Genomic DNA, 15,455 nt, shown 5'->3' with positions numbered 1-15,455 from the left:
CTTTACGTTGTGCAATACTGCGCTTTTATTTCCAGCTCTACGACGTCATTATTTTTTAGAAGTGGAAACTAGAACGGAATACACTATTCCAAGCGCAGTCAAACCATATTTGTACAGCAGCATTAGTATACTGGCAATTTCATTCTCAGTCCCTTTCCTAATGACACCTAACAAGGAATATGCCTCTTTTCACAGCTGCTGCACCCAGGGTCAACATCTTCATCAAGCTATCCACCTTGATTCCATTATCTCTTTCCTGCTCAATCACCTTCAGTTCAGTGTAAAGCCCATGTGGGGAAACTGTCGCTGAACTACAACTCTCATAATCTCTTGGCATTGCCTATTCTTGCTGAGATTGATTGGAGTTGATATTCAGCAATTCATGAACAAGAATCACATGTCCCAATTTGAACCATGGGAAGAGTCCACTTTCTACATCCCTCTATTGGGAAAACTGTAATATTCTCTACTTTCCTTTCTTAAACCAGTTACTGATCCAGAAGTATAATTGTTTAATTGACACTGAAATGGAGAATGCCTATGTGTATTGCTGAAAGGGTTTAACTGGAAGATTCCATTGAATCTAAAGAGAAGCAAGAAGAGCTCTCCTTGACAGGTTGTTAATTAACTGTTATTGTTCTCTGGTAGCTCTGAGGAGGTGTTTAACTTTAGATGACATGGGAGGCCACTGAATTGCAAATTCGCCATCTTGGAAGGGTGGTAGCTGGAGACTTTGTTCCTAGGCTCCATGGAAGTAGGGTGTAAATAATGAAGCACTTCAGGAACACACAGCCTCAGACTGTAATGGGGGCAAGAATAATAGAATCTTATTGTTAGAAGGGACCCCAAGGGTCATCTAGTCCAACCCCCTGTAATGCAGGAATCTCAGAGACACAGAATTTTGATCCTGATTCTGATGCTGAGCCTATGCTGCCCTAAGCCTATTGTTATGGAACTGTTTGGATGTATCATTTACTTTTTTCTGTTTTGAAGAAAGTTCTGCAAGTTCTGAATAATATCTAATAGGTCTGGACAATGTTTCATTCCGAAAAAAGTCAGTTTTTATTCATCCATTCTCTTCAAGCTGTGCAATATTAATACCTGCAATAAAGAGTTCCTGTCCTCTTACCCCATGTCTGTTAAGTTGATTTGGAAGTTTACTTTGAAAGTCCAAATACACAATGTCAGCTCCTAGCCACATGCTTACTGACTCTCTGAAAGGACTCCAAAAAGTTGGTCAGACAATATTAACCCTTGCAGAAGCCATGTTGATCCACAGCAAGACGTGTTCTTCTAATATGGCAATTCTGTCTTTAATAATGCTTTCCAACCATTTCCCCCCAACAATGTTAAGCTAATCAGTCTGCAATTCCACGAATCGCTTTTTAAAAGTTGGCGCTACACTGGCCACTTTCCAGTCCTCAAGTATGGAGGCTGATCTTACAAACAAGTTACATCTGTTTTTTGTAAGAAAGTTAACAGCTTCACATCCGAGTTCTTTAAAAACTCTTGGAAGGGAACCATCTTGACTTGGTGATTTGTTGGTTTTTAATTCATCAACCCCTGACATATCCAGTTAAAAGGATCAGGTAGCAGATGATATGAAAGAGACCCTGCAAATCTGCTGCCAGTCAGAGTAGACAATACTGGCTTTGTACAAGGCAGATTCCTATGTGCCTTTCTTCCTAAAATAAGCTGCCACCGCAAAAATGGCTGTGAATTCACTTGTTTCTGTTAGTTGATGGCGCATAAAATTTGACTTTTCAGACACAGACATAAGAGGCACAACTTTCCTCAAAGTCATAGCCAAAATGGATTAAAAAAAAACTATACTAACAATGGTCAGTGATTTGACTGCAGTACATAGGGACAAACATTCTGCTAGCCAGAGATATGGTAGCAATGGGAAACATCTGTTCCTTAAAACATGTTGCAAATTTACATTTTCAAAAGCTGTTTTCTCAGAACGCCATGGTCATTGCCAAATTTCCCCCTCAAAATTCTTTCACATACTTTACATTCTCATGTGCATTTCTGTTTAATTATTCTCTTTTGTATTGAAAACAAATATGAAAGTCAAGTAAAGGTCACCCATGAAGCATGAATGGACAAATCATGTGCACATGAGGGCCCCAAGGTAAAGACACCAACCCATAGCTGAACAATATGAAATCATGCCAAAGGTGTAAAGAAATTGCAAAAGACCTTAATGAACTCCCCAATACTCCCAAGCTGCAGTGTCAGAAAAGCATAAGCCTTATTAAGATGGGTTTTTATTATTCTTATTTTAACTTCAGAGTTTCTTTTCATGTTTTAACTACAAATTTTCAAAGGAATGGTCATAGCTCAGTAGTAGATTACATGTTCTACAAAGAGAAGGTCCTCAGCATTACTAGGCAGGGCTCAGAGAAAACTTCCCTTCAGAGAAGAAGAGGAGTTTGGATTTGATATCCCGCCTTTCACTCTCCTTCAGGAGTCTCAAAGCGGCTAACAATCTCCTTTCCCTTCCTCCCCCACAACAAACACTCTGTGAGGTGAGTGGGGCTGAGAGACTTCAAAGAAGTGTGACTGGCCCAAGGTCACCCAGCAGCTGCATGTGGAGGAGCGGAGACGCAAACCCGGTTACCCAGATTACGTGACTACCTCTCTTAACCACTACACCACACTGGCTCTCTGCCAGAGGCCTTGGAGAGCTACTGCTACTCAATGTAAAACAAGGGGGAAAGAACCTGATGGCCTCCAGATGTCGCTGGACTAAATTCCCATCAATCCCAGCCAGTACGACCAATGGTCAGTGATAATCAGTTTAATAAGCACATGTTTCCCCGCCTCTCAAGTAAATAATAGTGAGCTTGGAAGATTGGTGGTCTGACTGAAACTGCCTACTTGCACTTGGCGTGCTTACAAACTGCTAGATGGGGAGGAGCTGGGACTGAACAACGGGAGCTCATCCCATTGCGGGGATTTGAACCGCCGATCTTCTGATCAGCAAGCCCTAGCGCCACCCGCATCCCTCTCTGCCCTGTAATTACATATATAAATGAAGTCCTCTCACCTTCAACATTCATCTTACATTTATGGTCCCATGCCCTGTGACGAGAAAAGGCAATACAAACCCAAAAGGCTTTCATGCAGACAAACCTGCTTGAAGATTCAGAGAACTGATGGGAGGGAGTAGGAGACAATCCTCTGACTTCAGAGTAATCAGGAGGCTGGCTTCCTCCACAATCAAGAGCATCTATTTTGAAAGAGGGATCTGTATGGGGGACCAAGTCTGTTTGTTCTTCGACACTCAGTTTTTCTCCTAGAAAGAAAGAAAAAAAAGCACAAAGGAAAGTAAATTGACTCAGCGACTGTTCAATTGATTCCCACCCCCCCACCCCCCAACAATGTACCTGTAATCTTCTGCGTATAACTAGAACATGCAGAGATGAAAACACTGGGATTTTGTGACTTGCACATAGCACAGCCCTTTTAAAAATCCATACTTTATAATAAACTTCTTATGGTGAGACTGCAACAACTGTTTCAGCAATGTCTCCATATATATCTGTCTCCACAGAGGCTCAGCGTTAAAGTGAAAGGAGAAATTACAAGGAATGGATTTCTCTCCCTACTGCAAAACAACAACTACTGCACAAACAGCCAATGAGAGTGAGTGGAATGCATGTGTTGTTGTATGAGTGAGATGTGTTGTTTTTTCCCCAATCACAAGATGAAACTAGGATAGAGAAAACTAGAAAAAAAGAAGCACTCTCAATGATGGCTCTGAATTATTCTCCTCATAATCACTGAACACAGAAGTCATGTGGTGTTAAAGCTTTGTAACTCAAATATTATCTGGGTGCTCTTCAGCAAAGCTTTAGAATTACCACTGTTAGCCCTCTGCATAGCACAATTAATGTCCAATGGCTTGGCTCCCGAAGTGCAGTTGCATGAAGGGAACGTAATTTTGCTCATGCAAGGAAGAATCCACAGTTTTCACCAATTTCTCAGACCCGCTTCAGTTCCTAACCCCATCCTTCAGGGGCAGCTTTTCAAGAAGGCTGGGGTGGGTTGGGGCTGCAGTGAATGGGGAAAGGCAATAAAGCTCCAAGCCAATATATCAGCACACAATATTTACAGTACATTAAAAAAATAAATCTTGTTGCTCAAATGCTTATGACCTCCATTTTACGAATGAAGAACCAGGAATGGTACACCTTGACAGAACATGCCAAGAAAGTTCATCGTTGAGCTGTAACAAACCATGGTAATCAGAGGTCTAAAGCCATTCAATAGACCTTACTGGCTTAGGTATAATGGATACAATTAGGTATTCTATCACCTATTGTTATTAACCGGAAAACAGTGTTCTCCACATGTTGTTGGACTACAGCTACCGTTGTCCTTGACCATGATGGCTGGGGCTGATGTACAACAACTCCCATCAGTACAACAACAACATATGGAGGGAACTATGCTGACCCTTGATCTCATGGTACACCCTTTCCATAGCACTGCAATGGAAGAATAGTGCACGCTTGGCAAATCCACACTGGGATCAACTCTGGCCCGGAAACCAAAGTCCTCACTGTGGAAGGATGTGTGAATCCAAAATTGGCCTCCACAGTCACTTACGGACTCCTTGTTAAAACAGTGTTTATGGAAAACAATCTTACTTGGCAAAGAGTGATCGCCAAAGAAGAAGAAGACAACTCCCATCAGTACTACAACAAGGGAAACAGTGTTGCCCTAAAACAGGCTTCCTCAACCTCGGCCCTCCAGATGTTTTGAGACTACAATTCCCATCATCGGGAGGGCCAAGTTTGAGGAAGCCTGCCCTAGAAGATAAGCTGCATGAAGCCGCTAGCGAAGTTCTATGGCTTGCCGGATATTTGCCAGTCCCAAGGCAAGCCACAAGAAGGACACTTGTCAGCCCCCTGATGGGGCACTGGAAATCACCAGTGGTCTGTATTGGGACATTAGCTGCGCAGGCATGATTTAAGATATGCCTCGAAACCAAAGGGGATCTAGCGGCACCCACATTTCAGTTCTGCCTCTGCTGTGGACCCACACTTTGAATCCCAATTCTTTGTAAACCGCTTTGTGATATTTTCTGGTGAAAAGTGATTTATAAACTTCCAACCCTACAATTCTATAAAATAAGTGAGCAAATAACACTACAACGCAATCAGCTAGGATAGCTCAGTCCATGGAGCATGAGACTCTTATTCTCACTGTCATGGGTTTGAGCCCCACATTGTACAAAAAGATTCCTGAATTGCAGGGGGTTGGACTAGATGACCCTTGTGGTCCCTTTCCAACTCTGCAATTCTATGATTCTAATACAGACAGCGTCACCATGCTTTTAAAGAACTATGCCATCTGTTGTAGAGGAGATAATTCTGAACATTTGTTGACCTTGTAGGTCACCCTCGTATTGTGGCTTTTATTATGTTATCTAAATGTGTTGATAGGTTTGCTAGTTTTTTTTGCAAAACAATCCTTCTAAAAAGAGTACAGAGAGAGAGGAATGTAAGTTTGGACTTCTTCCATCCAATAATATTTCGAAATATACAAAGCGGGACAACTATCGCCAAACAGGCTAAACGTGATAACTTTTATTCTTGGAAGCATCTCAAGCTTGCTTTGGCTTCAAGAACTGCATACGATGTCAGCGATAAGGTTCAAAAAACATCTTGGTATTTCTATTTATTTTTATTCAAGAGGGCTTTTGCTAAGTGAAACAAGTCAAGAGCCTCTGACAGGACAAAATAGCAATCTTGTTAACTTGAGAAGGGCTGGGGTTTAGACAACTTAAACGAAACCGACTGCCAACATGAAAATGCAAAAGATGCAGTCAAAAATGAGGCTCCCCATATATGGGATAAAAATAACAACCATAATAATTTTAATAACAAACCAAGATCAAAAAACACAGTTTGATTCTGGTTTGCATTATCTAACTTTGATCAGAACAGCCCAGAGTTTCTGAATTCAGAACACATAGGGTGTGTTCTGATGTGTGTCTGAACCAGCCTGGGATCTGAAAGAAAGATTATTTTGAATTACTAGTAGTCAACACAGAATAAAAGTAAGGTTCGGTGTAATGAGAACACCCAATTCCCCCCTGAGCCGGAAGTCCAAAATGTACTAAATTATACCACACATTTCAGGCCCCATCATGGTTAAAGTGTCCACTGACAAGGAGCAGAAATGCCTTCCTATGTCAAGGGCTAATAAGGAAATCTGAAGTTTCCAACAAGTGGTTTTACATGCTCACATTTAAAAGAGAGAGTGGATTCTAATGAAACACCGACAATGGCCGATGTTGAAATACGGTAAGCTCACAACTTACATGCATTTAACTTATGTGCATTCAGCTTAACAGGCTTGGCAAAAAAATAAGAAGAAAGGGGGAGGGGGCAGAAGTCTAGGAAAAAAGACTCTGGCAATCCTACCCACCACTGGTGTTTTGGCTATATGCAATTTTGGCTTTAGGAGCAATCCCTGGAATGTAAACCTTGCATAAGTTGAGGACTTATTGTACTACCTTTTCAGACTCAGCTTAGAATACACTTAAATACAATAATAATCTGGCTTAAAGTTAGGCAAATATTTCAGAAACCTGTCAAACCAAGCTCTTGGAAAATCAAGCTTCCATTCTTTCAACAATTAATATCCAACATTAGTAAAGGTAAAGGGACCCCTGACCATTAGGTCCAGTCGTGGCCGACTCTGGGGTTGCAGCGCTCATCTCACTTTATTGGCCAAGGGAGCTTCCAGGTCATGTGGCCAGCATGACTAAGCTGCTTCTGGCGAACCAGAGCAGCGCACAGAAACGTCAGACATTAATATCCAACATTAATTTGCCTTAATCAGCACTGCGTACCAGTCTCCATAGGTAGTTCTTGAGCAGTTGCCTCTTCCTGCTCTGGTCCTTCTTCCCTTATTTTACTTGCATTTTTCTTTCTCTTGTTCACTTGGTCAATTAAAGCCTGAAATTCAGCCTTATGTTTTTTTCCTGAAAAACAAAATCACATTGGCACATAAGGAGCAAACGGAATACATAAATATACTAACAGAATAGAAAGTGCTGGTGAAGAGCTGGTGCTGGCTGGGGCTGATGGAAGTGGGAGGCCAGACCATCCTGAGGGCACCACGTTGACAAAGGCTCCTCTAATTACTCATTCACTTTCAATTTCAGGTGCATTTCCACCTAAAGCGATTCACAGCAACAGATCCTCACAACAAACTGGTGGATGCTAGCAATTACACCAGGCAATATAAAGTTGTAAATAGTCACTTGCCCATGGCTAAGAGCAATTAATATCGGCCAAAAAGACAGGAGAGGGTTCAAAAAGATAATAAAAATAGAAAGAGTTGGCACTCCCTTCCTCCTTATCAAGAATACAGGTGCATCCTGTCAGGGAACTGACATCAGAGACATGGGAGAAGGAGAAGGCCTCTGATTCTGCAGGCGAAGGTCCCAGCACCAGGGGGGAGACTCAGCTTGGGAGAAGGGGAAGGAAATAAGTGTAACACCAAGGATCCAGGAGAGCAACGGGACGAGGAGGTGGAGGGGCTCCAGGACTCTTCTCTGGAAGTCAGTGAGGAGAGCCCAGGCACCCCGCTACCCACGCCCACCCTGTGCAGGAGACTCCCGCGCAGTGAGAGGCGGAGACGATTGGGCGTCAAACAGCTCTTATGTTGGCAGCGGTTTAAGAAACGCCCACAGACAGATTCTACAAGTGACTAAGGGCAGCCACGCGGAGATGGGCTGTGCAGTCCGAAGGGTTAACCAGGCAACCTAAAGCCCAAACGGGGCCGGATTACGCACAAGTAACTCCCAACCACTACACATCCCAAAAGGTGCCCTCCCCCCAAAAAAGGTTTGTTGACTAGTAACCTTTCTGGACTCATTTGCAAGGCAGAAATATTTTCTGCTCTTAATGCAATTTAATTCATTGCTCCTACTCACTGTGGAAATAACGAAAATAATGGTTTTTAATCTTTTATTTTTATGTTGTGAACCACCCTGAAATCTAAAGGGCAGTATACAAATTTAATAAATAAAATAAACAAACAATGCTGCTGTGACCCACATTAAATGACACTATGGAAATATTACAAATACTGCTTTGACAGAAAGAGTTATTTACTTAAAAATCACTGATTTCACAACAAGCTTCACACCCACCAATTTCATTGTCCAGATATTTAATACTGGTAGTGCTGTACCCATCAAAAACAACAGTGACATTTCCATCTGTGACTAATGTCAAATATGATGCTGATACACTCATTTGCGGGAGGGAAAGAATTACAATTAGCAGAAGAAGGGGATGAGACATTCACTGCTGACATAATAGATATCCTGGTCCTTCCCTTGTATCTTGAAAATGATGGAGGCCACAACATCCTCAAAATATCAACCATCTTACTGCTCCTGAAAATGCTACGAGTGGTTGTGCTACAATCAGCTCTATTCCTGGAAGGTACATATATCCCATCTCTATTCCATCTCCTTGCCAAAAAACAAACCAACTATATTGCCCAAAAACCAAACAAAAAAAATGTCCTCAAGGATTAGCTTGAGGACAGATCAAGTGCAAAATACTGCCATCTGTATATGATGAAAATCCAGACTGATGCAGTGAATTGCCACTTGTGCAGATATGTGTGATACGACACGGGGATGGTAACTTTTGCATGAGGAAAGGTTTGCTCAGTGGTTTGCAAACACTACAATGGAAGTACCTGCACAAATATGTCAGCAATGATTAGTGAGGAGGAGGAGGAGGAATACACAGCAGCAATGCATGTGCTCTTTCATTTAAATTGGTTCTATTGCTTCACAGTATTCTCTTTCGAAGGCCTTTATGGATGGTTTTCAATAAAGCTCAACAACAGAAAATGATCACCTTTCCCTTCTTGTGCGACTAGATATTGGTAAACGCTGAATACATAACAAAGAGGCATGAAATTAGAATGGTAATTTTTTGAGTTAGATGACATTAAGGGCAATCTTAGACTTTTCTCTTCTACAGTAATGGGGAAGAACACACACACACACACACACACACACACACACAGCCCCTGTGTGGGTTGTTGATTTTCTTACAGTTCCCACTGCTAAAAGGACTGATGTAACTAGACTGTATTTTTACTGAAATATTTCAGAGGAGCTTTACCTACACAGCCCACATAGCAGTGTTATCAATTTATCGAGAGAAGCATGTCCATCCTGCTCAGCTAAAATGCTCCAATGCACAGGTCTAAAATCTCTGCTCCTTTTCCCTCCCTGATCTTCTCTGCTTTATGAGCAGCAGATCTCTTGTCAAAGACATCAATTTAACCAGGATATTACTGAAGGGAATATATGTGTGTGTCACATACAAATTCTACTCTATCTGTTAGCAGACTATTCAGGGTACTTATGATGACTGCATTCATTTCATCATCTTCTGGTATTTTGTGAAAGGAGTGCTTCTCCTTTTTGGATGTCCCTAATCCCCTCATTAAAGAGTTTGAAAAATGAGACAGCAGCTCAGGTAGAAGATTATCTGTACTGGGCATCAACTTTCAGGTTCCATCAGAACACATTATGTACCCAAAAGTGTGAGGAGTACATCATTTAAAGGGCTCGTAGGGAGATAAAACATAACTGTTTAAAAGTGATTTTAATGTTGAAGAACACTGACTCGATATTTTGGTTTGTTCCAAGGCCAAAACTATTTATTTGGCTTGTGAGACTAACATCTTTGAAATGCCAGAAAAACTGGGATAAACAGAACACTTATTTCCTTTTAAAAACTTAAAGAAGTCCTAATCCCAAAGCATAGCATGTAATAAAACTTCAGAAACATTCTTTAAAAGTTCAGATTTGCTAATAAAAAAGTGACGGCTCAAGAAATCCACTAAGAATCTCTGAGATGGCGGAGGGCTCTGGTGAAAGAGGAAATAATAATTTGATTAATGACAATTTTGATAATAAATGATATAGCAGCCCTCAGCAACTTACTTAAAAGGCACTTTTGAAGACTTCGCAGGATAACTGTATTTTGTATGCAAGCACAATACACATAGTCTGCCTTCTCAGAAATCCATCCAAACAGGCCATCCACAGAGACTTCTGAATGCCAAACCATCCATTAAGCAGAATGCAAGCAGATGGACAGGCTACATTGTTTGCTGCTTATTCCAAAAACCGGGAAAATGAAATGTTTTCCCAACACTATTTGACAAACAGCATTAAAAACAACAGTCCAACAATAAGGATGCAACCTTTTTTTCCTGTGACTATTTACTGCTAACAAACAAACAAGCACACACGCTTGTGCTAGTTATACAACTGTAGGAATCTTTAAGAGAATTATGCAGAAGAGTAGTTGACAGTAAAAAGGTAAAGGTACCCCTGCCCGTACGGGCCAGTCTTGACAGACTCTAGGGTTGTGCGCTCATCTCACTCTAGAGGCCGGGAGCCAGCGCTGTCCGCAGACACTTCCGGGTCACGTGGCCAGCGTGACGAAGCTACTCTGGCGAGCCAGAGCCGCACACGGAAACGCCGTTTACCTTCCCGCTAGTAAGCAGTCCCTATTTATCTACTTGCACCCGGGGGTGCTTTCGAACTGCTAGGTTGGCAGGCACTGGGACCGAGCAACGGGAGCGCACCCCGCCGCGGGGATTCGAACCGCCGACCATGCGATCGGCAAGTCCTAGGCGCTGCGGTTTTACCCACAGCGCCACCCACGTCCCTAGTTGACAGTACCAACTGACAAATAATAAATTCTACTGGAACCCAGGGATGATACCAGGAAACAATTCCCCCTATATCAGAGCAAGCAATATTAAATATCTGCATTGTGCCTCTTTTTTCCCTAGTGAAGCTAATGCCAGCTCTCTCTTTCCCCCCCCTAAGGGGACAGATTGTTCGAGAAAATGGCATTGTGGGAAATGCTTAAATGCATCTTCACTGCTGCCACCACTCAGATCAAAATCAAATCCGCACCCTGCCGAAGATAACTGCTTCTAAGTTTTAACAAACAATTATTAACACATTTGGGAGATCAGGTTTGGATTTCCATGTCACGTCTGTTCTGGCCCTAAGACAGCACAGTGGTACCTCAGGTTAAGAACTTAATTTGTTCTGGAGGTCTGTTCTTAACCTGAAACTGTTCTTAACCTGAAGCACCACTTTAGCTAATGGTGCCTCCCGCTGCTGCCGCATGATTTCTGTTCTCATCCTGAAGCAAAGTTCTTAACCCGAGGTACTATTTCTGGGTTAGCAGAGTCCTTAACCTGAAGTGTCTGTAACCCGAGGTACCACTTTAATTGTCTATGGTCTGTTGTTATTACTGCTACATCACCCTTCATCCAAGAAGCTTAAGGCAGTGTGCAGGAATGTCACCCTCTCTGAATACTACAACCCACTCTCTGTTTCTCCTGGCACTCTCTCTACTACCCCACGCTGCATCCTGATTGAAGGCTCCTAAAGACATTACCCACACTTCCTTAGTTTTGGTCTCATTAACCTAATGGTTTAAAAACAGGGTTAGGAAACCTGCAAATTTCTGCATGGCTTCAAACAGTTTAAGCACCAGCTACAATTAGCTACATTGCTATGTATCTTAAATCTGTAAGCTAAGAAAAAAAATTGCACAAACTGTAGCGTGACATTTGCTGTTTTCAGAAACATTATAAACAAAAACATGCATTAGCTTGTGGCTCTCTAGCAGCCTGTCTCGTTCCAAGCTGAACCCTCTGCATACCCAAGCCTAAAAATTTATTACAACACATTCTGCCAAAGTATCTTATTTACATAACAGAAAAATAAAATAAAAATAAACCCTTCATGCTTTCAAGTACCAGTGCTACTATTGCCAAGTGATCTGAAGAAAATAAAAATGAGCTTCTTATACTAAGTCAGGCTTCCTGGTCTAAGGGCATGCATTCCAGAGAATTTAAATTCTAGGCAAATGGAAGAAGAGAGGATTGCATGATACAGAATGTAGGGGGTGGACCAGAGAAGTCAATAATGAGACATACCCTGTGGGTCTATCTAAGCCAGTATTCTCTGCTCTGCCTTCAGAGATGTTCTACAGGGCCTCAAGCAGAAGATTTCCCCATCAAACATGGCATCTGATCCTAGTTTTAACTAGAGATGCCACAGAATGAATGTTGTTTTCTACATACAAAGCATGCACTCCAACGCTTAGCTATGGCCCCTCTGCCAAATTCAGTAGCCTCATATATACTCAGGTGTTCAATTTTCATTCAGAACCATTACACATGCAACTCAAAAAAGGGGCCTGTGTCCTTTGTTTTGATTTCCGCAAGGAAGAATGTAGAGCTTTCTGGCTGTTTTGCTGAAAGCTTAAAAGGGACAGTTACAAGGCAACTTGCCAGTTTCAGCCTGCCAGGACAGGTTTAAAACCCCCAGCACCACGATGAACCTACTGCAGATTCAATGCCCTGAAGAACCCAAGAACACGCATAAATTGAAAAATGAACTCAACACCGTAGGGCAGAAATGGTTCAGTGCCACTGCTTTACTTGAAAGTTTTTTTAGTAAAAAAGGTCTTTCCAACCTTCAGAGGTCATCCAGCTTTCATATACAAAGCTGGTTTTGTGATGCAAAGATCCAATTAAGCTTTTGAGGTCAAACTAATCTAGCTAACACCTATCTTATAGTAAAGAACTGTAGTATCTTACATTTTAACCTAAAAGTAGTGCGAGAACCAACATTGTGCGAGAAGACTTTCATTCACCCAAGAGGACTTCTCTTTCTTCTCCTTCCCTCTGCGGCCCCACTGCCCCCATCCTGCATCTGCTTTGGAGGATCCCCCAACCCGCCAGAGCAGACTGGGGTGGGTGGCCATATGGGAGAAAAGAATGAATGGAGGCCCTGTTGCATGAGCAGAAGACCATCCTGCTATTGGCCGGACACCACTGGAGGTCACACAAAACAACTAGTTTCAGATCTCTATAACTTTCTCCTTGGTGAAGATGTTAATGGGCCCTTTTGGCACCTGTGCTGTTAACAATGACCAGTCATTTGTGGTGGTTTCATTCTATTTAAAAGTGTTTTACTTTCCAGAGCAGTGAATGATGAAGTTAATGGGATGAAGACAAAACCTCTTCAAGCACACTGCTGAAGTTCTAACAACCATCACGGTTTTTTTGGTATGAATAAACGTTGACTAGCCAAGGTTTCAATGCAAGCTGACGCAAAATCCATACAAAAGAGAAGGCAGATTAACTGGGAGGTCATCGGAGCCATCCACCAAGCACTCCTCCATACAGTTTCATTCTTTTCAAATTGCGATGAGCAGGCGGTTAAAGCTTTACTTGATGAATTATACCCACAAAAATCAACAACTGCTATAGTAAGTGAGGCTCTATTCTACATCTAAATTTGTCTCCAGTTTTCAAGCATGATTCACAAAGAACTTTCTATGACCTAGACATGAACCCTCTTTGCAGCCTTCTCTAAGGTATTAAAAAGGTCCCCTCTCAACAGATCAATTTAATACAGATCAATTTAATACACTTCAAAGCAGTCTTCAGTTAACCCTATCAGATTGGTTGCTGCGATAATTATGTGGATCACTGAACGCTCAAAATGAAGAATATAAAAACAGTCCTGGGAGCTGGATTGGTCCTGCCAGGACTTTCTATTTGGCTCTGGGGACTGTCCCTGAGCCACCCCCACCCCCCCGGGGACACTCTACACAGGCTCAGCTCTGCACCCTCCTCAAACGCTTTTGTGTGGTTGCAGTTATCTCATGAATATATCTATGTACAGTGTAGCAAAACCAATACAGAACAAAACAAAATCAATACAACAACTGGAGGACACTGTGGGCTACACAATAGCAGGCTTCCTCCTCCACCACCCCTTCAGAAACTGAAAAACAGCTAAGAGGAATGTATCATTCCATGTGATATCCCAGTTCAGAGTTCAAATGCATTTCTTGTAGCAGTCTTTCATGTCTCCATGTGATATGGCCAGAGACAGAGGGCAGCACTTTCCTGGCCATATCAGGAGACATGAACCTTCTCTTACTGCAGCTCCCTTTCCAAGGTTTCTCCTGTTTCAAAAATCACCATTCAGCATCCACTTTAGGGGGGTTCAAAAGGAAGGTGAATGGGGAAGGAATTGAAATAATGTTGGGTAATAACTGTGTCGCAGGGGAAGATTTTGCAAATATACATTTCGGACAGCTGAGATTTTATGCAGTATGTATCTGCACTTTACCCCACCATAAAGATTTTTCTTTTCCAGTTTTTATTTATCAGGGGAGGGATGTCACTTATATACTGTAGACAGCAATCATAGTCCAACGAAAATCCTGTCCGCCTCTGAAACACATGGGTCAGAAAACTCCTCAAAAGCAGGCGAAGTCCCCCCACCCACCCCCCGGTCCATCCCCACCTGCTTTATTCCTCAGTCGCCTACTTGGTACAAACCAAAACTAAGGCATCTGTTATTTTCAACTGTAACATCCCTTCCAATTTCAGCAAAGAGCTGAAAAGGAGCAGAGGGGCCTATCCTGGCAAGACAGCTGCAATGAAGAGAGTCAAGCTGCCACATTTAAGACACTAGTAAAATTCAATGGCCAAATTCATAAGGGGGAAAAGATTCAAGCATAATAATGTTATAATAAATAAGGGAGCAATGTACGTCCTTGTTCTACTATCCCCATTCATTTCAACTTTAAACTGGGAAAACGTTGAAGCATTAATACAGCTTAGAATCAGTCTGCATTCAAAGTTTGCAAATTCTAATAATGAACTTCCTATGCCCAGGCTAAAACAATGCAAACCTACAACATTTACTCAGACAAAAACACAACTGAGTTTAATGGGAGTTGCACCCAGGCAAGCCTATATAAGATTGGATACCTCAGATTGCAGCCTCTGTTATCCGCTGGTTTTCATAGTTCTCAGTTGGGGGGAAAGGGTCAAAATACATTTCAAAATGTGTATTTAAATGGGATTTTTATTGCAGATTTTAAAAACAAGATGATTTCACACAGTATGGGTGAAAACATGTGTTTCTGCCTAGAGCAGTGGTTCCCAACCTTTTTTTTTTTTGCCATGCCCCACCTAAGCATCTCTAAAATCCTGATGCCCTCCCCCCGTGACATGTAATTCTTATTATTCAAAAAGTGAATTCCTATTCACATGGAGGAAGCCTAAAAGGCCATTAACTGTTAATAACTAATTCTTGAATTACCCCCCTTAAAAATCAAATTGCCCCCCTGTGTGGCGTGTGCCCCATGTTGGGAACCACGGGTCTAGAGCTTGTACTCAAAGCAACTTTTGACCATTATTTCACTTTAACTACTGAAGATACAATCCTCTTTCCCCAATATAAATGCATGTATGTATGAGCATCCTTGCAAAGTCAGTGCTCATCCAGAAAAGCAAATGGATTACTCTGGTGTTCTCACCTTGGATGACAACAA

At 42.0% G+C, this 15,455-nt stretch overlaps 1 protein-coding gene across 2 annotated transcripts in view; it reads right to left on the bottom strand.

Moving 5' to 3' along the window:
* RAD18 (RAD18 E3 ubiquitin protein ligase) overlaps positions 1 to 15,455 on the bottom strand; it is a 109,379-nt gene that overhangs the window by 46,039 nt on the left and 47,885 nt on the right. For both annotated transcript variants that reach the window (XM_083492731.1, XM_083492732.1), the window contains exons 10-11: positions 6,875 to 7,006; positions 3,142 to 3,304 (exon numbers count right to left, since the gene is read on the bottom strand). In XM_083492731.1, the coding sequence (XP_083348857.1) occupies positions 3,142 to 3,304; positions 6,875 to 7,006 (295 nt within the window). The remainder of the gene's footprint in view (positions 1 to 3,141; positions 3,305 to 6,874; positions 7,007 to 15,455) is intronic.

This window comes from Podarcis liolepis (assembly GCF_965112155.1).
Source record: "Podarcis liolepis genome assembly, chromosome: 2".
NCBI classification, from domain to species: domain Eukaryota; kingdom Metazoa; phylum Chordata; class Lepidosauria; order Squamata; family Lacertidae; genus Podarcis; species Podarcis liolepis.
This window is presented reverse-complemented; position numbering and strand designations above follow the sequence as displayed.